Source organism: Xenopus laevis, chromosome 9_10S (assembly GCF_017654675.1).
Source record: "Xenopus laevis strain J_2021 chromosome 9_10S, Xenopus_laevis_v10.1, whole genome shotgun sequence".
Classification (NCBI taxonomy): Eukaryota; Metazoa; Chordata; class Amphibia; order Anura; family Pipidae; genus Xenopus; species Xenopus laevis.
The window spans coordinates 41,403,570-41,427,347 of NC_054388.1; the positions used below are offsets into that span (position 1 = coordinate 41,403,570).

General features: G+C 40.5%; 1 protein-coding gene across 5 annotated transcripts in view; it reads right to left on the bottom strand.

The window, feature by feature from the left end:
- The window catches only part of septin9.S (septin 9 S homeolog), a 115,557-nt gene that overhangs the window by 4,824 nt on the left and 86,955 nt on the right, over positions 1-23,778 (bottom strand). For all 5 annotated transcript variants that reach the window (NM_001096617.1, XM_018237621.2, XM_018237623.2 and 2 more), the window contains 7 exon segments: positions 2,062-2,158; positions 3,150-3,245; positions 3,617-3,734; positions 6,055-6,192; positions 7,951-8,032; positions 8,336-8,464; positions 10,108-10,305. In NM_001096617.1, the coding sequence (NP_001090086.1) occupies positions 2,062-2,158; positions 3,150-3,245; positions 3,617-3,734; positions 6,055-6,192; positions 7,951-8,032; positions 8,336-8,464; positions 10,108-10,273 (826 nt within the window). In that variant the 5' untranslated portion in view covers positions 10,274-10,305.

Below are 23,778 nucleotides of genomic sequence, written 5' to 3' on the forward strand. Positions count from 1 at the left end.
AATGTTGGGGGTCAAAAGATAAAAAGACAGAGGGACAAAATAAAGTAAACAAAATAAGAAATAGAGGTGGGGAGAAGTGTGGCAAAAGTAAGTAAAGGAGTGCAGAAAGGGACAAAATAAAAGGGGATAACGAAGAATGGGATATTATAGAAATAAGAATATATTAAAAAAGTAAAGCTCTCGAAAATAAAGCAATATGTTTCAGTCACTGACCTTTCTTAAAGAGTGTTATAGTTTTTTAGCTTTGCATAGGTTTTCTCATATACAATACACAAAAGCCATGAATATCCTGTAAATTATAACCTTATAATACACAAAAGCCACAAATATCTTGTAAATTATATCCTTATTAACGGTGAGTTCTGATGTCATCAGTTATAAACGGTGAGTTCTGATGTCATTTCTGTCACATGACTCACTGAAACTTGTGTATTTTATATGGTCATGAAACTTGTGCTTTTATATGGTCATGAAACTCCTCGGTAACTTATAATATCCTTATGATTTACAAGAGGGGGTACTTTATTCACTATATAAACGTCTCTTAATGATGTCATCAGTTATAAAGCGGTCATTTTTGTCACATGACTCACTAAAACTTGTGTATTATAATAAATAAAGTACACCTTGTTCAGGTCCGGACTGGCAATCTGTGGGTTGTGGCAAATGCCAGAGGGGCTGCTGTAAGATGCCATAGAAAGTGACTATTAAGTGGACTGGTGGAGGCTTTTTTGGACCTCTTTGTACTAGGAATGCCAGGGCCTATTTTGAATCCCAGTCCTGCCCTTGTTGGAAAATATAAGGATATTAGATGTAACCTCTAAGTTCCATGACCTTTAGAAAAGCACTTCTCTTTCGGCCTTGTATTTTTATATGGTCATGGAACTCCTCAGCGACTTATAATATCCTTATATTTTACAATAGGGGGTATTTTATTTACATACAAAATAATGTACACCCTGTTGTAAAATGTACACATATTGAAAGTCAAGAAAGTCTTTCAGGAACATGGAACATATTTTACAAAAGTGGTATAGGTATGGGATCCATTATCCGAAAACCCATTATTCAGGACAGTCTCCCTTAGACTCCATTGTATCCAAATAATCCAATTTTTTTCAAAACTTATTTCCTTTTTCTTTGTAATAATCAAACAGTACCTTGTACTTGGTCCCAACTAAAATATAATAAACCCTAATTAGAAACAAATCCAGCTTATTGGGAATATTTAATGTTTACATGATTTTCTAGTAGACTTAAGGTATGAAGATCCAAATCACAGAGAGCTCCGTTATCCAGAAAACCTCAGGTCCCGAGCATTCTGGATAACAGGTCCCATACCTGTACCGTATATAATTTACAATATAAGTTTTGTTATGAAATATGAAAATTATGAAGTCATGTTATGAAATGACATCATTAAAGGAGAAGGAAAGCTACAGAGGCATTTTATTGGCAATAGATTAGCTGCAATAGTGCAAGCTAGAATGCTATATTTATTATGTAGAATGTTTTACCATACTTGAGTAAAAAGCTCTAGAAACTCTCAGTTTGTTTAGGATAGGAGCTGCATTATTAACATGGTGTGACATCACTTCCTGCTTGAGTCTCTCCCAGCTCTGGGCTCAGATTACAGTAGAGAAGGGAGGGGGGTGGGGAAGAGGAGCAAACTGAGCATGCTCTTGCCCAGGGCAATGAGATTTAAGCTGAAGGCAGGAAGTCTGATACAGAAGCCCATGAGTACACAATAGAAGGAAAGAAATGCAGTGTTTCTTTTGACAGGGGACTCAGAGCAGCACTACTTTGGGGGTTTACTGGTATATTTAGATGGACCTTTCTGATAAGGCTTACTTAGTTTTAACCTTTCCTTCTCCTTTAAGCACCTTTAATATAGATCTATATTTCTGAATAGTTGTGGATCTTGACATTTCAATTTTATCTAGGAAAGAAAGGAGGCTTTGCCCCCCAAATATGCTATTCAATGAATCATGTTTGCTTGAATGCACATTAGGATACCACATAGTCTCCCAAGTTACAGAGCAATGTAACTCTCCATCGCACCTTCAATAGTTCCCCACTTGGTCTTGCGTCCCAGTATCCGCCTGCCATTAATCTGGTACTCCTGGTCACTTCCCACCACAGCGAAAGGAATCATTTCCTATAGTGAAAGAGAGAAAAAATAAGCAGGTAGGAGAAATCATTTGGGTAAAGCTCCCTAGAACATTTTCTTCCTGGATACATTTTTACTCTGTATTTAAGCAAACACTGCTTTGCATTCATAAACACTACACACTGCCAGGGGAAAATTAATTATTACAAATACTGTATTATTCAGCTCATTTGTGCCTGTGGAAAATAGGTGCAGACATATTAGGCAGGGAGAAGTAGGCATGGTAGGTATTAGTGATGTATGGCTTGGGCGTTAACAACGTGTGGGCAGGCAAGATACCCGCATGACCCATGGGTTCAGGCCGACCGTGCTGCACAATTTGCGAGTCGTGAGCAGGTTCAAGTCGAGCTCTTCTGCCTGCTCTCCCCACCGGCAACCTTACATTGCTAGCTTCTGGCTTTATGGGAGTGCACCTGCTCCGCCCATCCCTTTTGTGATGTCATTTGTGGGGTGGAGCAGATCCAAAAAATGGAGGGGGGAAGGTGGGTGCGGGTCGAGTTTTTCTCGACCCGCTCAAGAATATTGGGTAGACTTTTGCAGATGGTTGCTGGGTTGACCTTCCAACAGCGGCAGCCTCTATTTATAGCAGTGTGCCTGCCCCGCCCCTTTTGTGATGCCAGAGATGGGCAGGTAGGAAGTGGGTCTACAAATAGAGCTGCTGCACTGGGTTGAGTACGGTTCTGTTGGGAGGGATCGGGTACAGGTCCTATTTTCTTGATCCGCACATCACTAGTAAGTATAACAGGTAAGGCAAGGAAGGCATCGCAGCTGTAGTAAGCAGGAGGTAAAGTAAGGCACACTAGACAGGTAATGACTACCCCAAATTGATGAGAATTCAGAGAATATAGGAGGAAGAGAAGTTGTAATAGGAGAATAGGGTTGAAAAGAAAAAGATAAAAAATTATAAAATAATTGAGTGAGGATGGGGAAGGAGACCACAGACAGGAGGTTGGAGATGAAGCCTCACATGAGCCCTTACCCTGATCTTCTCATTCACAAGCCTATCCTCTGCATCCTCATCAAACTCCTTCTGTGGATAGATATCTATCCCATTGTTCTGGAGGTCAGCACGAATCTGAGAGGAAGGAGTGGAGAAAAGAAATGACTGAGTATCCTGGCAAAATAACAGGTTGAACCTTTAGAGATTAAGGTGAGAGTGAAGCTATGGGCACGAGGAACCTCATTTAGCTGCAAACAATATACATATACCTGCTAAACCAAAAGAAGGCTCAAGGTTCTATGGCTTTGGATTGGCAGCAACAGGAAGCAATATTATATATATATATATATATATATATATATATATATATATATATATATATATATATATATATATATATATATATATATATATATATATATATATATATATATATATATATATATTATATATATATATATATATATATATATATTGGCAGTACAACTCCATGGGATTCCACTTACCCTCTGCTTGAAGTAGTCCCTTTCCTCTAGAGTTAAAGTGTCGGCTTTGGCAATAACAGGGACAATGTTGACTACTTTACTGAGGCGTCTCATAAATTCTATGTCCAGGGGCCGCAGTCTGCAATAAACACAGAAAGAATCAAATTTATCTCATTGTTAACATAACCGGAATAGAGAATGGGACAGAAATAGGTAGGAGGAGCTTGTGTTCTGCAATGTATTTAGGGAGGAGGGCCACAAACTTGCGTCTATTATGAATCATTACATCAGAGTGAGGGAATAATTCCTCCCACCCACTGAATCCAAATGTTAATCAGATATTACGAATGTTCTAGGACAAAATCCAGTAGTCCTATTACTGGCAATCAGGCAGGAAACAGAAGAATATAACCATAATAATATTCCCCCACAAACAATGATTACAGTTTGACTGGTCGGTGTGGAAGAAACATAGAGAAATGCAAACAAAATCTAAAAAGCTTGATAGATTTTGAAATCTGACATGGGGCTAGACATATTGTCAGTTTCCCAGCTGCCTCCAGTCATGTGACTTGTGCCTGCACTTTAGGATGGAACTACTTTCAGATTTCAATGTCAGATGTCAGATTTCAAAATTGAATATAAAAAAATCTGTTTGTTCTTTTGAGAATTGGATTTAAGTGCAGAAGTCTGCTGGAATAGCACTATTAACTGATGTGTTTTGAAAAAAACACGTTTTCCCATGACAGTATCCCTTTAAAGAACAATGTATAAAAATATATTGCATAAAACAGCTCATATGTAAAACCCTGCTTCATGTAAATAAACCATGTTCATAATAATATACTTTTTTAGTAGTATTTGCCATTGTGTAATCATAAATTGGCATTTAAAAAAAATAAGGGCCGCGCCCTGGGATGTTAGGATTCACGGTGCACACAAACAAACCATACATGTTAGGTCACATGAGCCAATTAACAGACAGAGTTGTGTCTTTTGCTTCCACACTTCTTCCTGTTACAGAAAGAGCTGCAGTATTTCTGGTCAGGTGATCTCTGAGGCAGCACACAGACCATCACGAAATGGTGGATCAAGGCAAGAGATGTAAAAGAGAAGTAAAAGAGCAATAGGCTGCAACAGGAAAACCATCTTATGGTAGGGGACTACAGCTAATTATTTATGTCACAATGACAGTTTCCCTTTAAGGTTCCAGTAAGGATTAGCTACTGGCACTGTACCAACATAGCAGTTCTGTTCCTTCACATCAATGGAACTCTCACTGATCACCAAAATTTAGAATAATCCTGCGAAGTGGATTGGGTAGCATTGTGAGCTACGGGCGTTCTGCTGGCTTGCCTCTGTATAGTGTGTGTGATACCATTCTGCAACTGCAGCACTTCTGCTAACCGCAGGATCTCTTGCTGTCTAATGGAATCATTCTGTATCTGGCCACGTTACTGTGTTCACAGGTCCCCAAAAGCAACAAATCAGCCAGAACACCAGATGTAGTTGGAGTCTTGGCCAATAAGATGTTATAGAGGGTAACAACACTGCTCTTCCTTCTTATCTTTCCAAAACTAGCATTATAGCTGCACACAGACTGAGGATATCCAACAGGAGACACTCATTAAGGGTACTGGGAGTAAAAGATCATCAATAGCTTAAGAATGGCAGCCATGGCATGCTGGGACTTATAATGTATCAAAATCTTAATATAGCTACACTTTCAAGTGTCAATTTATTTTAATATGAAGCCCTTTAAGATCAAGGTATGCTCATCATCTCACAGTTCAGGCATGTGGCTGCCACTAGACGTATTTTAAAGATCTACCTGAACAGCTTAGGGCAGAAACTGAGTGGACCCTCTGACATAAGTGCCCAAAGTCCTGATCAGGCCAGTAAAGGTTGGATATGGGGGGAACACGATATTCCTAAACAAATGCTGGACTGCAGACAGGCCTGGACTGTGAATTTTGGCAAATGGCTGCTCTAAGATGCTATCGAAAGTCATGATTTGTGGGCAGATGGAGGGCTCTTTGGGCCTCTCTGTACTTGAAATGCCAAGGCCTATTTTGACTCTCAGTCTGGATATGACTAAAGAAAGTTACTAAAAACCAAAAATGTCTGGAAACCACCAGGGTTTTTTATGTAACAAATCAAATGTTCATCTTAGTTTAAAAGTGTCAGTATTGCTTTCCCAGAATCCTGGGATTGTAAGCTTCTCAGTGCAGGGTTCTGATGGAACCAATGACAACTGCATTTAAATATGCATATAATTATTAGCCTCCCAGAATATAAGCCTGATGGTGGTCTCAGAGGAAAATGTATTGCCAAATGTCAAGCAGGAGAGGCTGATGTTGGTTTCTGCCCTCTTCACTCGTTAACACAACAGATACAATGGGCTTGGCAGGGAAGGACAAAACAAAAAAAAAAAAAACTAGATGTTCAGATATACTCACGAGTGCCCTGTAGCAGGGATAAAGTAAATACAACAGTGGACTCGGGTGTCGGGAATGCGTTTCTTGCGATTGATGTTGACCTCCTCCTTAAGGTACTTCTCATACTGGTCATTGATGAACTTCATGATGGGCATCCAGCTGAGAGGAACAGCAAGTCAGAACAAGCAGCATCCATACAGATACGTAGTCATGTGTCAATGTACAGCAGCAGTTGGGTTTGCCATAGAATCTTTATTTTACCCCTTCATGCATGGCAACTATTTATGGACACCAGCAACCTTAACTACAGATGGAGCTGTGCAAATGTTTTGTTTTTAATTGCCAAAATGCAGGAATTCGAACATAAAAACACATAAGTCATACAGATGGACCACTGGCTATGCCAGATTATATTTTTTGGATAACCTAGTAATCTTGGAATTCCTTTGATTCAGATCTTTGTAGATATAGACTGGGATATGCAGAGAATTCATTGGAGAATAAGCCAGTGTTCCATCTGTATGTGTCCGGGCATTTCCACTGCAGTCTACTATTTACTCAACAGTGAACTACAAATTGGATTTTAGCTAAGATACAATGTATAGACCGTGGGGGTCAGGTGACTATGGGACAAAGGAAAGGTTACGTTCAGTAATAATTGCAGAAGTCACGATGATGTGTGAAGCAACGGACAAGCGACAGATACACCCCATGGCAACATTACTGTAACTGCATTAGTGTGAACTAGCGTTATGCCAATACGACGCAGCATGACGTGAACACAAACTCAGATTTGAATCTAGTCCATAATACATACTGCGACGCACTCCAGGAAGTGAAGCTCTGTGACTAAAGGGAAATCCAATTTAGAATATTTATAATGAATCTTTATGACCTAATTAAGGAAACAAATGAATGGGGCATATACATGTACATGTGACATGTAGGAGCTGCTATTCTGCTTTCCTAGCAACAGAACAATTCTATTCTGTGCCCCAGCAGCAGTGCTGTAATGGCATTAATGTATGAATCACTTAAAGGAGAACTAAATCATAACTAAAAAAGTAGCTAGAAATGTTGTACATTATGTCTTGGGCTTCTGTACCAGCCCAATGCAACCAGATTTAGCAGTAAAGATCTGTGTCTCCAAAGATGCCCCAGTAGCTCTCCATCTTCTTTTCTGCGGATTCACTGCACATGTTCTGTGCTGCTCTCACTTACTGAGCTTACCATCAGCTTATATTACAGGCCAACCTTATTTTCTGCGTGATAATTTGTGACGACCCCTAAGCTTAGCTTCTCCACAGCTGCTCAGAGCATATGAGAGTCTGAGACATTTTCCAAGATGGTGACCCCGTGACAAGTTTGAAGTCCTGGATCATTGCTGCTATTGAGAAGTTGAAACCTTAGGCTGGTGCAATAAGTTCAGTATATAAAATATGGCTCTTTTAGCCACAATCATTTTTAAGGATTAGTCCTCCTTTAAGGCAAAAGACATGGCAGCTCTCATAACTAGATATCATATAGGAATAACAAAGCGCAGAGGAAAGAATGCACAACAAGCTATGTTTGCATACTTAACATACTATAGATGGAGGTGTAAGGGCACCAGTGTCATTTTCATTTCTCATGTCCTTCACTTCTTACATTAACCCATTCAGAACAGGAAGTGGGAAATGAAACAATAATGTAATTATCAACCTAATATAGTATAGTATACATTATCTTATAATAGTAGAATATTTTCTCAAGCTTGGAGACTTAACAGGGAATATTACTTTTTGCCCCACTATACAATAAACTATTACCGTCCCTTTTAAACCAGGCTAAGATCAGAATGTGGAATTTACAGGACAGACGGCCTGGGTATTACCACCCTTTCTGCTACTATCCATTATCCTAAATATTTCCCCTTACCAGTTCTCATTGTTGATGTGATCTCCAAAGCCTGGAGTGTCGATGACAGTCAGCTTCATACGCACCCCTTTCTCCTCGATTTCTGAAAGAGAATCAGATTACTTGTCAGGGAGGGAGCCAAGGCAGTAAAAAGTGAAATGAAGTCTTGTGCAAAATTCCATGCACTCCCTTATACACCTACTAAAATAATTATTTTTAACCAATGTCTCTCCAAGTCCTTAGTCTTAGTACATATTGTGTGTTTTTTTTTCAGGACTGGCTATATTCATACATAGGGGACTGTTCCTGCAGAACAGTGCTTAGTACATGGGGGCATTATTATGCTCTAACAGAGTTGCAAGTGGTCTCAATTTATCATTCCCATTCGCATATTGCCAAGACTCACCATGAGCTATGCTTTTGATCTCTATGGTTTTGGGGATGCGCTCTTCTGCTGTCGGCTGCACAGACTTTCTGCTTACTTTTGATTTGAAGAGAGTGTTTATTAATGTGGATTTTCCAAGTCCGCTCTGACCTGAAGAAGAAGGGAAACCAAAGGTGGTTGATTTGTTAATAAAGGGGTGAATGATGAACCTGGCTATGTATGTAGCTGGATGCAGAAGATACCCACAAGAACAGGAGTGAGTGCAACATCACTTAATAACATACTTGGTTGTGCACCAATGCCACTTGAGTGTTGTTAGCAGTGCCATCTTGCTTTATGGCAGGTATGCACTCACCAGGCTATAGCATGCATGGAATTTTTAAATCTGTCTCTTTAGGCAGTGATAAAAGTATGATACCTGCCATGGAAATTAAGTTTACTAGGTGCCAAGAGACCCAAGGCACTTGCTATATGTTATTTGCTGAGGAGCACTAATCATGTGCCAGGCAAGTTGGTGCAAGTGATATGTTGTGTGCCACAGCCTTGACATTTGAAAAACTGTTGCCTGGGGAAGCCTTTGTATAATTAGGCTACAATTGTGTAGGGGATAAGGTGATTCATTAATATAGGTGCTTATGTGTACCAGTGTACTTATACAGCAATCAATCAAATCATAGCTTCTATTTTTTTAGTTGCAGTAGACTAAACAGAAATGTTTATTGGTGGATATTGGCAGCTGAGAAAAGAAAACGGCTGGCTCCAATCTCGCTCAATGTCCACTTAATGATTATATAAAGCACCAAACTATAGTTGTGCTTAAAACATATAGTGACGGAAACAACTTCTAGGTAATAGCTCACCAAGTAGGAAGATTGACCTGGGTGTACAAACCCCAGGTCCGACACTTGAATAAATAACCAATTAGACTATGATTTATAAAAGTCAGCAGAGCTTGCACTCACCAAATTGGCCGAGTGGCCCGGGTGCTGTGCCTCGAACCCGTAGCTTAGGCAATGTGAATCATACGAAATAATTGTGAACGCACTCCTGTAGCCAAGGCGGTTGAGGTAAAAACTTGAAGCTTTATTCCATCATGTTAAAAGATAAACGTCCTAACGCGTTTCGTATCAGATGATACGTAGTCATAGGCACTAGCATTACAAAGAACCGTTACAGATATTTAAATTTAATTGAAGGAAATGACGTCCAGGTTGACCTTACATAAGGTTTTTTCCGGACTCAATAATTAAAACCATTAACCCTTAACAATCAGGAAATGGAAAAGCTGCCGCTACAAAGTGTATATATTTGTCGCTTCTAGATATTAAGTGAATCGAGAAAATTTCAATTAACAAATACATATCAGTTATAATAAAATTACGATTTACAAATCCTTACAAATTTAGTAAAATTAAAATGTGCAAATAACAGATATATTTTGGCATTTGAATTTGATACTGTACATATAATTATTGCGATAATTAAATCTAGTAAAAACTTGCAGAAATAGTTACAATATGATCACAAATTTTATAGATTTTCATCAAAACCAATATTTTGATGATAATCAATATAACTGGTTTTGATGAAAAAAATATAACTATCTGTAACGGTTGTAATGCTAGTGCCTATGACTACGTATCATCTGACCTTTTAACATGATGGAATAAAGCTTCATGTTTTTACCTCAACCACCTTGACTGCAGGAGTGCGTGCACAATTATTTCTTATGATATTGGCAGCTGGACTGGCATTAAATCAGGGAGACAAAAGTAAAGTAAGAAATCACTTACCCACTACCATAATGTTCAACTCGAAGCCCTGCTTCATGGCCTTTTTCCTCATCTGCTCCAAAATAGCGTCTATACCCACATAGCCAAATTCCGTGGCGGGCTTCTCTCCCACTCCCCGAGCAGGGAGGGGCTGCTTCACCCCGATGTCTCTAATAGCGTCTGTCATGGTACCTGGGTATCCCTGAAGCTCTTCGCTTACTGACGGGAAAAATTTGGGAGGCAACAAGAAGGATTGATGAAAATGTAGATAAGGAAAGGAAACTAGGAGGTTATCAAGCTCTAACATTTAATATAATCATATATATATATATATATATATATATATATATATATATATATATATATATATATATATATATATATATATATATATATATATATATATATATATATATATATATATATATATATATATATATACATACACACACACACATTATTATCCTGAGGGAAACATTTTTACTGTTGCAGTACTAAATATAAAGGCATATTTACAAAGTGGCTTAAATGCTAACACTCCATAATGCTAAAAAAAAAAACAAAACAAAAAAAAAAACAGTTCACTTCCTCTTCTTTTAATATATGTACAATATGTAAATAAGTATGCAGTCAATTCCACAGGCATACCTTATACTGCATTACTTTATCTGCATATTGGTTTGTTAGCATAAGATGGTTCTGCCATACAGTTTAAGCTAAAATCAAAATGAATTATACACAGACTACAATAAAAGTGTGCCCTCCAGTGGTTAAAAATAGCCAGAGATCCTTTACAAAGGTCCCCAACGCTAGAGCACCAAGGAATGCAGATTTGTGCCCCCTAGTCAGTCCAGGCCTTGCAGCAGCTCACACCAGCGTTTTTGAGTGTTTTTTGCATGTTTATACTTTGCCCCTCACTTTGTACCATAGGTGGCAGCCAAATTAACTTTTCAATATATGTTAGACATTTTCATTGGTACTTAAGCTTCTCCCCTTCTCTGCAGGCAGGGTGGATTTGAGCACAAAATGCAAAATGTTGTGTTTCAGCGCCAAAATTTATCTGCCTGCACCCGAGCAGAGACAATGCTTTCAGATGCAGACAGAGCAGGAGCAGCCCTAGAGCCACAATCATCTAGCCCTAGCCCTAAATTATATTTAAAACAAACTAAAAACAGCAGGCAACTTATTGAGCACCAACTTCAAATTGTTTTTTTCTGACAAACTGCATTAAATTCTAGATGCAATTCTAGGCCTCCGACTTCCTTATGGCATAGAAAGGCTAAAGAATTGGGACTGGTATTACTGCAGGTGCTGCGGGCGGGGTAAGGGGGTTAACAGGAAACCGAAATCATATCTGCAGTTGATCCGCAAGGTCTCTGCCAGGGGAAGAACAGACACATGCACAACTGTCCAAAAGCACAACTTCCAATAATCTTGTGTGTTTTCTCATCTATCTTCATCCCATTTGCATTAGGCTGTGCCAAGTTGCTACTACCATCTCTTAAGCCAATAGATAAAAAGAAAGCACTACCTGGAGATAAGTGCAGTTGCAAATGTAAATGACGAGACATGGCAAGTGCAGCAGAGCCTACAGTACTGTTCATCTAAGGGAAGGAACATTCCAGATTCTGCATTTTCACTCTGCACAAGGGTACTGGGACAGGGAGTCTCTATAGCCAGAAGGTGTTGTAACAAGATTTCACATTAGAGATTGGTGGATTATATAGAATGAGAAACCACACAAGGAGCCACCACAATAGATTCCAAGTAGAAAGGCTTAATGAAGAGAGAAGAGGGGGTTAGGAAAGACAACCTGGGGGTTGCTGGAGATCTTCCATCAGTCTGGAGATCTCCCACAGCCTAAGGGTAGGGACACACTGGGCGATTTGGGGAGTCTTAGTCGCCTGGCGACTAATCGCCGCGACTTTTCTCCCCGAATGCCTCCCCTCGCTCTGCGCCTGGCTAAAATGAAAAATCGCCTGCGCTAATCACACGCGGCGATTCGTTTTCCGAAGTCGCCCGAAGTTTCCTCGTGAGGCAACTTCGGGCGATTTCGGAAAACGAATCGCCGCGTGTGATTAGCGCAGGCGATTTTTCATTTTAGCCAGGCGCAGAGCGAGGGGAGGCATTCGGGGAGAAAAGTCGCGGCGATTAGTCGCCAGGCGACTAAAACTCCCCAAATCGCCCAGTGTGTCCCTACCCTAAAGCTGGCCATAGACGCAACGATCCGATTGTACGAATTGAGGATTCGTATGATTTTCGGACCGTGTGTGGAGAGTCCCGACATTTTTCGTCCGGCGGAGATCGGTCATTTGGTCGATCGGACAGGTTAGAAAATTTCTGTCGGCTGCGGGTAATATCTCTGCATGTATTGCCGATTGTATGATTTTCAGTGGGAGACTGTCACCAGCTTTATCTATCGTACGATTGCTGTCAGGGCAGAACATCGGCTTTAACTACTTTATTTGGTCGGAATGGTAAGACTTTGATCGGAATGGTTAGTGGCGGGTCGGGAGATGGGAAAGTCCAATTGTACAATGATTCGTACGATCGGATCTTTGCGTCTATGGCCAGCTTCACCCAATGATGGAGATCACTCTGCATTACATAAACAGCCTAAAATATATCAACACTTAACACACCAGCCCTAGACCCGGACAGTGAGTTCATGAATATCAGGGTTAACAGAGCAGCCCAAGAGAGGTGAGAAATAAAGACTCTGCACAAGGATAAATAAAGCATATGCATCACACTTACGTTGCAAGGTGTTAGTGAAAGGCATCAGGCTTTGGTAAAAGAAGGTGTAATTTTCTCAGATTTTATAAATAAATACCACAAGAAGCCTCTGGAGATAGCTTGTCAGTGAATTGGTACTGTATATTCATAGAAACCCCCGCTGTTCAGTGAAAGTGGCTGGTGAACACTATGCATATGCTGCAGCTTCTCACAAGGTATATATATCACTCATGTATTATAAGGGATAATGTACCCCCTACTGTAAATTATAAGGATATTAGAAGTCACTGAGGGGTTCTATGACCATATAAAGACACAAGGCTGCAGGCTGAGTTATGGGATCTCTGAGTATTAATTATTCATTATAAGGAATAATGTATTTCCCACTGTAAAGAAGGGGTTCTGTGACTACACAGAGGAACTAGGCTGCAGAACCTGTGCACTCTGAAAACTGTGCGTATCATTTATCATTTACAATAAATAATGTTCATCCTACTATAAATTATGTTTATTCAAATATAAAGTATCTACCATGCAAAAAGACCAGCAACATCAGATCTATATATCTGCTGTATCTGTCTGTCTATCTATCTATCTATCTATCTATCTATCTATCTATCTATCTATCTATCTATCTATCTATCCATCATACAAGGGCCTTTCAAACCATGCAGTTTATATATTTAGGGCCCTCTGTCAAAGTCTTGGAACAGATCCACCCAGAAATGAATGCTGCTCTCTAACCACTACCTGTTTCACTAAACCACCAAAAGATTTCAGCAACTTCCCCACCCCCCTCCTCTACTACTGAGTGCAAGCAAACATCTGCACTTGGTCTGTAAATAAAATACATTAATTAGACATAGAGGATACGTGTTATTTGCTTTGTAATCACTCTAATAAGGAATAATTGTTTTACCACTACACCTATTTACCGCATGGAGATATGTATGTCATTGAACTACAGCCCTTACAGTTGTGTTCAGAATAATAATAGCAGTGTGCTTTAAAAAGTGAATTAAGCTCCAAATCATTATAATAGCTTTTATTTCTATACACACACAAATGGGAACACTGCACATTCTATTCCAAATCATAAAATGAAGAAACATTTATCAAATTTGTGTTATTCCTTTACAGAAAGTGAAGAAAAGGAAATAATATTAAATCAAACATTCACTATATAAACTGAAAAATGTTTCAACATTTTGCTTTCCTTTGAATCACTGAACTAATATTTAGTTGTATAATCAGTGTTTCTGAGATCCGCTGCACATCTGTGTTGTATGGAGTCCACCAACTTCTGGCACCTGTTACATTCCACAATTCTTCTGCATTTCTTGCTTTTGCCTCAGAAACAGCATTTTTGATGTCACCCCACAAGTTTTCTTTTGGATTAAGGTCCAGGGATTGGGCCACTCCATAATGTCAATCTTGTTGGTCTGGAACCAAGATGTTGCTCATTTACTGGTGTGTTTGGGGTCGTTGTTGAAACTCCCATTTCAAGGGCATTTCCTCTTCAGCATAAGGCAACGTGACCTCTTCAAGTATTTTGATGTATTGAATCTGATCCATGATCCCTGGTATGTGATAAATAGACCCAACTATGGGAAACATCCCCATATCATGATGCTTGTGCCACCATGTTTCACTGTCTTCACACTGTACTCACTTGAATTCAGTGTTTGGGGGTTGTGTGACAAACTGTCTGTGGCCCCTAGACCCAAAAAGAACAATCTTGCTTTCATCAGTCAAGAAAATGTTGTGCCGTTTCTCTTTAGGCCAGTCAATGTGTTTTTGTCTTTTGTCTCTGGCAAATTTTAAGCTCTTCAGCACGTCTTTTTTTCAACAATGGGACTTTGCAGGGATTTTTTGCCGATAGCTTGGATTCACTTGGCTGAGTCTTTGCCATTTTGGCTATTCTTCTCTCCATTTGAATGTTTGTATTCCATTTTCTTCCACATCTTTCAGGTTTTGGTTGCCATTTTAAAGCATTTGAGATCATTTTAGCTGAGCAGCTTATGATTTTCTGCACTTCTTTATATGTTTTCCCCTCACCAATCAACTTTTTAATAGTACTAGAGATGCATTAACAGTATGTATATACTGTATTCTGCATCTTGCTCTGCAGACAAGCCTGCAGTATCTCCACTCCCTGCACCCTGTCACCAACGCAGACAGATGAGATGTTAAAAGCTTCCTGTTTATGTTGGGACTTTGCAGAAAGATGAGCCAACACACTTTCCCGTGGCAGGGAGAGAGGGGAGCGTAGGGTGGAACTCAACTCACAAAAGTCCTGGTCGTTCTGATGTATGCTGTGCTATACATCAAAAACCTCAGAAATGCTGGTTCTGTGCATATGGCCCACATAGTACTTACTACAGCTGCAGTAAATCCTGGGCAGTAAAAGGCCAGAGGGTTCAGAGGGTTTATGATCCAATGGAGGGGTGGAAGGCTTGTACATTATCAGTAGAACTGTAACGTATTGTATCCCAAAAAAACAGAGCAAACCCCAAGGTCCCGGTCTACTGCCTTTCACTTCGGAAGGAATCCTCCAGGTCTTAACGTGAGAGGACCAAGGGGAAAGCTCTGGGCAGACAAGGGAACAGTAACTTATACAGGAAAAATGGGGAACAGAAAGTGAGTAGATGTGGAGCAGGCAAGGCCAATACCAGTCAGTGAGTGCAGGATCAGGAACCAGGAGCATAGTCAGGATAAACAGGCCGGAGTCAAGACCAATCAGTAACACGGGACAAGGTCAGGATCCAGAAGAGTAGTCAAACAGGCAGAGGTCAGAAACAAATAAACAGACAAGAATCACACCCAGGAACTATTGAGAATAGACCTACGTTGGGCAATGAGTCAGTGCAGTGTAGGGGGTTTTATAGCCAGACTAATGGCTCACACTGATCACCTGTGGCCAGATTGACAACAGGTGAGATAAGCCATGTCTGTTTGCAGTTACAAAGAATAGTCAAAGGAGTGAACCAGGGCCTTAGCTGTCTGCTCGCATAGAGCGGTGGGAATGCTAAGAGCAAAGGAACACTAGGTCCCTGGTTCAACTCCAGACAGGTTATCACAAGAACTCTACATGAGTTGACTTCAACAACACCAAAGAGCCAGGGATATGATGAAATGCAGCGCCCCATTTGTTTGCTTGGGAAAAGAGGCGTCCGCTGGGTGATATGATTAGAATAACCATACTAGCTTTATAATGCCTGCAGGTACAGACCCTAAATGGCATTTTGAAACCCTCATTAATAGGAGGTACTACTCCTCTCAGATTCTCCCTCCATCAGCATTCTGCCCACCTAAGATCACATTACTTTCCTCAGTGGATATCACTCAATACTACAACCTGTACCTCTAGATCAGGTGAAGGCTTAACTTGTGTGCTCAGAGGGCAGCTCAGTGACACAGCCTTGGTGGACCTTAGGGTACATGCCGTGGCCTCCAAACTAATACATGGAATAACAAACTTTTGACTACAGATATGGGATCCGTTATCTGAAAACCCATTATCCAAAAAGCTCCAAATCACGGAAAGGCTGTCTTCCATAGACCCCATCATAATCAAATAGTCCAAATTTTTACAATAGATTTTCTCTGTAATAATATTACAGTACCTTGTACTTGATCCAAACAAAGATATAATTAATCTTTTTTGGAAGTAAAACCAGCCCATTGGGTTTATTTCATGTTTACATGATTTTCTAGTAGATTTCAACTTTAAGTTGATTTTTAGTATGTTATGTTAACTAATTCTAACCAACTTTTCCATTGGTCTTCATTATTTATTCTTTATATTTTGTGAATAACCATTGTGAATAACAGGTCCCATACCTGTATAGTGCAATTCTACTGGATTTGGTTGGCCTTAAAAAACGTAAAAAGACCTGAGCAGATTCTGTGAGACTGCTCATTACAATTTAATGAGACACTGCCCAACTGCAACCCTAGGAGATACCTTGCTTGTCAACAAACATCAGGTTGATACTTAAATATAAACAAAATTATGGTTTTTATTGCATATGCATGTTATTGTATCTTATCTATTTTAAACTTGAATGGTCTATAAACCTAAGCAAAGGATGAGTGGCATCATCTGAAGGTCGATGGCTTTCCAGGGATAGCTAACACATCGAAAGTTGGATGATAAAGCAAAAGACTACATTTCTGTGTCTAAAAGCCAGAGACATATTGTGCAATTAATACAAAAAAAAATCCCCAAGACACGTTTGCCATTTAAGAACTAATTAAAACCTGGCTTTGTTAATTTAATGTCAAATTAATTAAAGGGCGCAGTGACATAACAATTAAACACAAATTTCTTCCAGTAATCCATTTCCCAGCAGCAAAGTGTGAGATGCCAGACCTGCAGTGAAAGTGTGCCAATGGCTGGCAGACATACTGCTCTTATATGAATGCCTGCCCTCATCCACACTCACGGCTGCATGTTAAAGTTGACATACCTAGATCAGCTTTAAGATACAGGATATTTCACATGCTGCTTTTTGAGTGGGAACCTTTTTATTTTTTTTTTATTTTTGACGCTCTGCATTTCCTGCTGCAGTTTAAAGTGACACTACCACCGAAATAAAGGTCACACTAACAAGAATGAGCTTGTTATGGCATCCGCAGTTATATTTGCTTAACACGTGAGATATTTACTGCTGTTTTTCCTGTTTTTAAACAATTTCCTCTGCCCTGTCAGCTTGAGACTTACTGGAACAAACTCGCCTGCACAATGCTATTTTTCTGCTGGCAGTTGGCATTTGAAGGGTAAAACAAAATGTTTCAGCCAGGCGCATCAATCTCTGCCCTAGAGAAACTCACAAGTTTCCCTAGCGTAAGCGTATACACAGTAATAATGCTATATGAAGGCTGGGTAAGCAGTGCCAAAATGCCTGAGGAATTGAGAATGCACTGGCAGAAAGAGGGTGTTGCACTAATTATTGTTATTTGCCACTAATTTGGAGAAAAGTGGTAATAGCATTGCGCATTCTATTGCTGCTTCTGTGTCCCCACAGGCAAGCCCAGAGCACAAGCATTTCAGGCCAACAGTGTTGACCTTTCCCCATCTCACACTAGCCGGCCCATGAGAGGATGTCCGGCAGCATTGGGGGGGGGGGTACACAGCAGGATGGACTGGCCCTGGGGAAAGAGGAAAGTAAGTGGGTGGAAGGGCACTGACACCAGGGAGGGTAAATTCCTTCATTACACAGTCCTGGGAGACTTGAGACATTTAAACAAAACCATGTGTTAAGCAGAATTTTAGTTTTAGTTGTGTAATATACATGCACATATCTCTAGGCACAAATACTGACACATTCCAGGGGAAGTAGAAATTGGGGGTCTGAGCTATAAGTGTTGATCCACCTCCTGTAGCTCCAGGGCTACAAGCTAGTAAAGCCCTTCAACAAATTAACCCATTGAATTCTCCTTGTAATATTTTTACTCCCAGCGTTTTACAAAACTTAAGTCTCCAGTGGGACAACAAGGGATGTCTTTAGTGGTGGTCGGGCATGGGGCAAATCAGACTGTGCAAGGCCCTGTGGACTTTTAGCTGCAGTTAGGCGTATGATACATAGTACTGTGGCAACAAAATGTCCCTTGTTTCTTTTCCACCCTAAAACACAAATTGCCGGTGGAGGAACATAATCAGCAAATCTGCCAAAAGTTTCCTCTCAAGGATACTTTGGGCTACTTTGAGAAGTAGCTGCACCACGTAACCAAGATGTATTATGGGCGATTGATGTGCTGTTGCCCTTAAAGGGATACTGTCATGGAAAAATTTTTTTTTCAAAATGATTCAATTAATAGTGCTGCTCCAGCAGAATTCTGCACTGAAATCCGTTTTTCAAAAGAGCAAACCGATTTTTTTATATTCAATTTTGAAATCTGACATGGGGCTAGACATATTGTCCATTTCCCAGCTGCCCCAAGTCATGTGACTTGTGCTCTGATAAACTTCAATCACTCTTTACTGCTGTACTGCAAGTTGGAGTGATATCCCCCCTCCCTTTTCCCCCCCAGCAGCCAAACAAGAGAACAATGGGAAGGTAACCAGATAGCAGCTCCCTAACACAAAATAACAGCTGCCTGGTAGATCTAAGAACAACACTCAATAGTAAAAACCCATGTCCCACTGAGACACATTCAGTTACATTGAGAAGGAAAAACAGCAGCCTGCCAGAAAGCATTTCTCTCCTAAAGTGCAGGCACAAGTCACATGACCAAGGGCAGCTGGGAAATTAACAAAATGTCTAGCCCCATGTCTGATTTCAAAATTGAATATAAAAAAATCTGTTTGCTCTTTTGAGAAATGGATTTCAGTGCAGAATTCTGCTGGAGTAGCACTATTAACTGATGTGTTTTGAAAAAAACATGTTTTCCCATGACAGGATCCCTTTAAATAATGTCCTACAGTACTACAACATTACAAGCAGCAAAATATTAATATAAAGTGTTACTTTTGTCACTGTCCCTTTACAGGGGCAATTTTTACATCTACTATTAAAGGCACCATCTCTCCCTACTATACCTGCTATCCCAAAGCCACAGTTCCTTCCCAGAGACTATTATCCCACTGTTACTATAGGCACCATCTCTCCCTACTATACCTGCTATCCCACAGCCACAGTCCCTTCCCAGAGACTATTATCCCACTGCTACTATAGACACCATCTCTCCCTACTATACCTGCTATCCCACAGCCACACTCCCTTCCCAGAGACTATTATCCCACTGTTACTATAGGCACCATCTCTCCCTACTATACCTGCTATCCCACAGTCACACTCCCTTCCCAGAGACTATTATCCTACTGTTACTATAGGCACCATCTCTACTATACCTGCTATCCCACAGTCACAGTCCCTTCACAGAGACTATTATCCCACTGCTACTATAGACACCATCTCTCCCTACTATACCTGCTATCCCACAGTCACACTCCCTTCCCAGAGACTATTATCCCACTGTTACTATAGGCACTACTATACCTGCTATCCCACAGTCACAGTCCCTTCCCAGAGACTATTATCCCACTGTTACTAAAGGCACCATCTCTCCCTACTATACCTGCTATCCCACAGCCACAGTCCCTTCCCAGAGACTATTATCCCACTGTTACTATAGGCAGCATCTCTCCCTACTATACCTGCTATCCCACAGCCACAGTCCCTTCCCAGAGACTATTATCCCACTGTTACTATAGGCACCATCTCTCCCTACTATAACTGCTATCCCACAGCCACAGTCCCTTCCCAGAGACTATTATCCCACTGTTACTATAGGCACCAACTCTCCCTACTATACCTGCTATCCCACAGTCACAGTCCCTTCCCAGAGACTATTATCCCACTGTTACTATAGGCACCATCACTTCCTACTATCCCACAGCCATACTGGCGTCCAGACGATATTATATTCACTATGCCCACGCTTCTCTCATAGCAACTCAGATGCAAGACTGCACAAGCTTCTAATTTGTCTCCCAGACTTCCCAAGACCTTTGTGTGAGATTTCCATATGGTGGCAAGAGACATCAGGATATAGCATAATTGGACAAAACTTTGACAGCTGACTGCATGTAAAGGATTATTGGCCAACTCCCTTAGGCAAATGTCACATGGAGATTGGCAGATTAGTACTAGAGACTACTGTAACTGCTGGTTATGTGTAATTGTTTCCTAGTGGGGAAGCCACACATAACTTAAAAAAGCAACACAGTTTACCTGATATCAAAAGGGTTATCATTCTTGTAGCCCTCATGCTGCTGTGGCTAATACAAGGTTGCCAAACATAATGCAATGTGCTGGTTTCCCTTTTGAAGGATTTGCTGTGCTTTCCTCTTTTTGAATAAAACCTTGTTTTTGGAATACATTTCTCTACTGTCCCACTGCTTTATTTGAATACAGTAAGAAAACTCTGCACAGCAATTCTGTGCACACCAAAGCTGACTTTTAACCATATTCATTCAACAACCAATACAAATGGGTTAACTTGACACCAATAATAATTCCAGACACTTTCTAAACTTTTGGGCCATAGAATCCATTGCTCCCTGCTGACGCCAGAGACAAATTTATTGCCTGGCCTTCTCGTTAAATACTTAAGGGGGTGCCACAATATCAGACGAATGCTATAAAAGAAGGGGGCGGTGCCGAAGTGGCTCCACAGTGAAACTTTTTTGTAATTATTTCACCAGGGAAGCAGCTAATGTATAAACGCTTTTGTAACACTGGATACATTCTGCCTTTGTTGCATGTAACTATGTAGCACAGTTAAGATTTGGCTGGCTGCCCTGTTAAATGCACACTACACACTGTTTATTAGTTCCTGCCCAACTCTAGTGATACTGTTATCCAGCAACTCCATGTGTTTTCTATTCTATTCCTAGTTGCAAAAGAGAGCAAATGGTCACTAAATTGACTCATCCTGTATAGGAAGAATTATGTAGTTTATTCAGTGCTTATGGCTGGGGATGCACCAACTCCAATATTTTGGATTCGTCCGAACCCCCGAATCCTAATTTCCATTTACAAACTAAGGGTTATGAAGGGGAAAACTTTTTTACTTCCTTGTTTTGTGACAGAAAGCCATATGATTTCCCTCCCTGCACCTAATTAGCATATGCAAATTAGGATTCGGTTCGGCCAGGCAGAAGGATTCTGCCGAATCAGAATCCTGCTGAAAAAGGATTAAAAATAGTTCCTTTCTGTACATTGTAGTCATTTTCTTAAACTACAGCAGGCCCAGGAATTACATCTCCTATGACCGGGTCCAGGAACTACATCTCCTATGACCAGGCCCTGACTAGACCAGGCAATCTGTGGATTCTGGCAAATGGGCTGCTGTAAGATGCCATAGACGGACACTATTTATTGGGCTGTTTGGTCCTCTCTAAAATGCCAGGGCCTATTTTGAATCAGAGTCCAGAACTGCTCATCACCTTTTCTGGCCAATGGACCCTAAACCTTGACCAACAATTACTTAACTTTGAATAGTAATGTCAATCCAGCAGCCTTCCAGTTGGTGTACTGCAAATGACAGCATGCTCAAGCAGGCTTTCATTCACTTGGTATGTTGGGTTCAAGTAAAAAGGCAAGGTTTTAACTATCTGACATGTAAACTATTTTGGAACAGGCACAGTATACCCGAAAGAGAGAGAGAGTGGAAGGATAAACTCTTCAAAAAAATCTAAAGCTGGACTGCAGACTTTCCACAGCTAACAGGCAAAGCTCCCCAGGAAGCCAATACCTGGAAGGGGTTATACAAAAAGGTCAGTGGCCCATCTTGAGCAGGATGTGCCCAGTCTGTCAGATTAAAGAGGTTTAGCCGAGGAGAGGGGATGATTTAGTGTGTGAGGGACGGGAGGGGAGGAAGAAGACTCTGCTGTGTGACTTCTCTCATACAACAGGAAACCATAGAAAGATCTTGTCTTCAGAACAAACGAGGGGAACCGAAAACCATTAGTTAAGAATCAGGCACAGGTATTCAGAACAATATACAGAAGTGCTGACGGTTATATCACAAGGCACATTAGGAAAATGACAAGTCTGCTGGTACCACTGTCCTTCTGCTTCTCTGGAGCCCCATGATCTCATGAAATCATCACCAAATATATCTGTAACGGATATAATTACTCTAATTGTCCCGATTCCAGAATCTCAAATATGGCCCTGCTAGCCCCCACAGGCAATTTCTTTTTTTACTCAGCAAGCTGAAAATTGCATAGATATATAGAACGGGATGCATATTTTACAAGCTGAGTTTCTAAAGCAATGCCCTGGTCTGGAAAATAAACTATTTTATATACCTTGCAAATTCGCTTTTGGCACAGAATGGACATTTCCCCAGATTACCTATAAGGTGGCTAATAAAAACGAGGGTAAATACATGGAGGGATGTCACAATAACAGGCACAAGGTAAAACAAAAATTCAGAAGGGGGGGGGGGTAAAGGCATAGAGGGCTGTCAAAATAACTTGTCACTGACTGAAGTGGAAAAGACACAATGAACAGAGTTAAACAAGAAACCCAAACAAAATCATTAGTCTTTTGAGCTTTTGAACTCCTTGTTGAATTATGCATAAAAATGATGCACAGCAAAGAAATTTTAAAGGGCAGTGAACACAAGAGCTTGTAACCAATGAGCTTTCTGTAAAAATGTATATTTAAAATGTTTTATTTGTAGGCTTGTACCACCTTTGCTGGAAGGCAATTCCAAGAGCACATGATGTTTAGCAGGATAGTACATTCCTTAGATTTTCCCTGCATGCTGCAGCCCCCCAGCTACTGTCTGTCACTAGGAACAAGGCTCTGCAGTCTGACAGCTCTCTCGGATTTCTGTGCTGCTTGCTAGCAATTCTATACAAGCCCATTGCTCTCGTCTGCTTATATATATGGCACACAAAGGGGAAGGCATTTTTATAGCACAGACCTCTATCCAGTACAAAGCTTTCTCTGCAGGGGATATACACACACAAAAGAGAAGATCCTTACTAGGAAAGGCAGGTTTGAACAGAAATGTTATATATTTATATATATATGAATGGGGGGGGGGGTAAAGCTTTTTCTGCTCAGTTTTACAGAAAGCAGGCCCAGTGCTGAATACCTGAATACGCCACAGGCCTGAACAAGGCAGTTGTACAGCTGTATACAAACAACATCGTTTTTATTGGCTAATGCAGCCTGTAGGGCTCCAGCTAAGGCTGAACTACAACCACCAGACTCTATGAGAGTGACAGCTGTTAAAAAAGGAACGAAGTGGGGTTTTTTTTTTTAAATATAAAACAGGCTGAATGTAAAGGTTTCTATATTAGAGGGAAGGAGGGGGGGGGAATGTAATTAATGCTAGTTGAATAGTAATAGACCCAAGCTCACTCCCCCCCCCCCTCCAGTCTCTGGGTAAATCCATTCACGAAAAAATATAGGGATGAAGCGGACATTA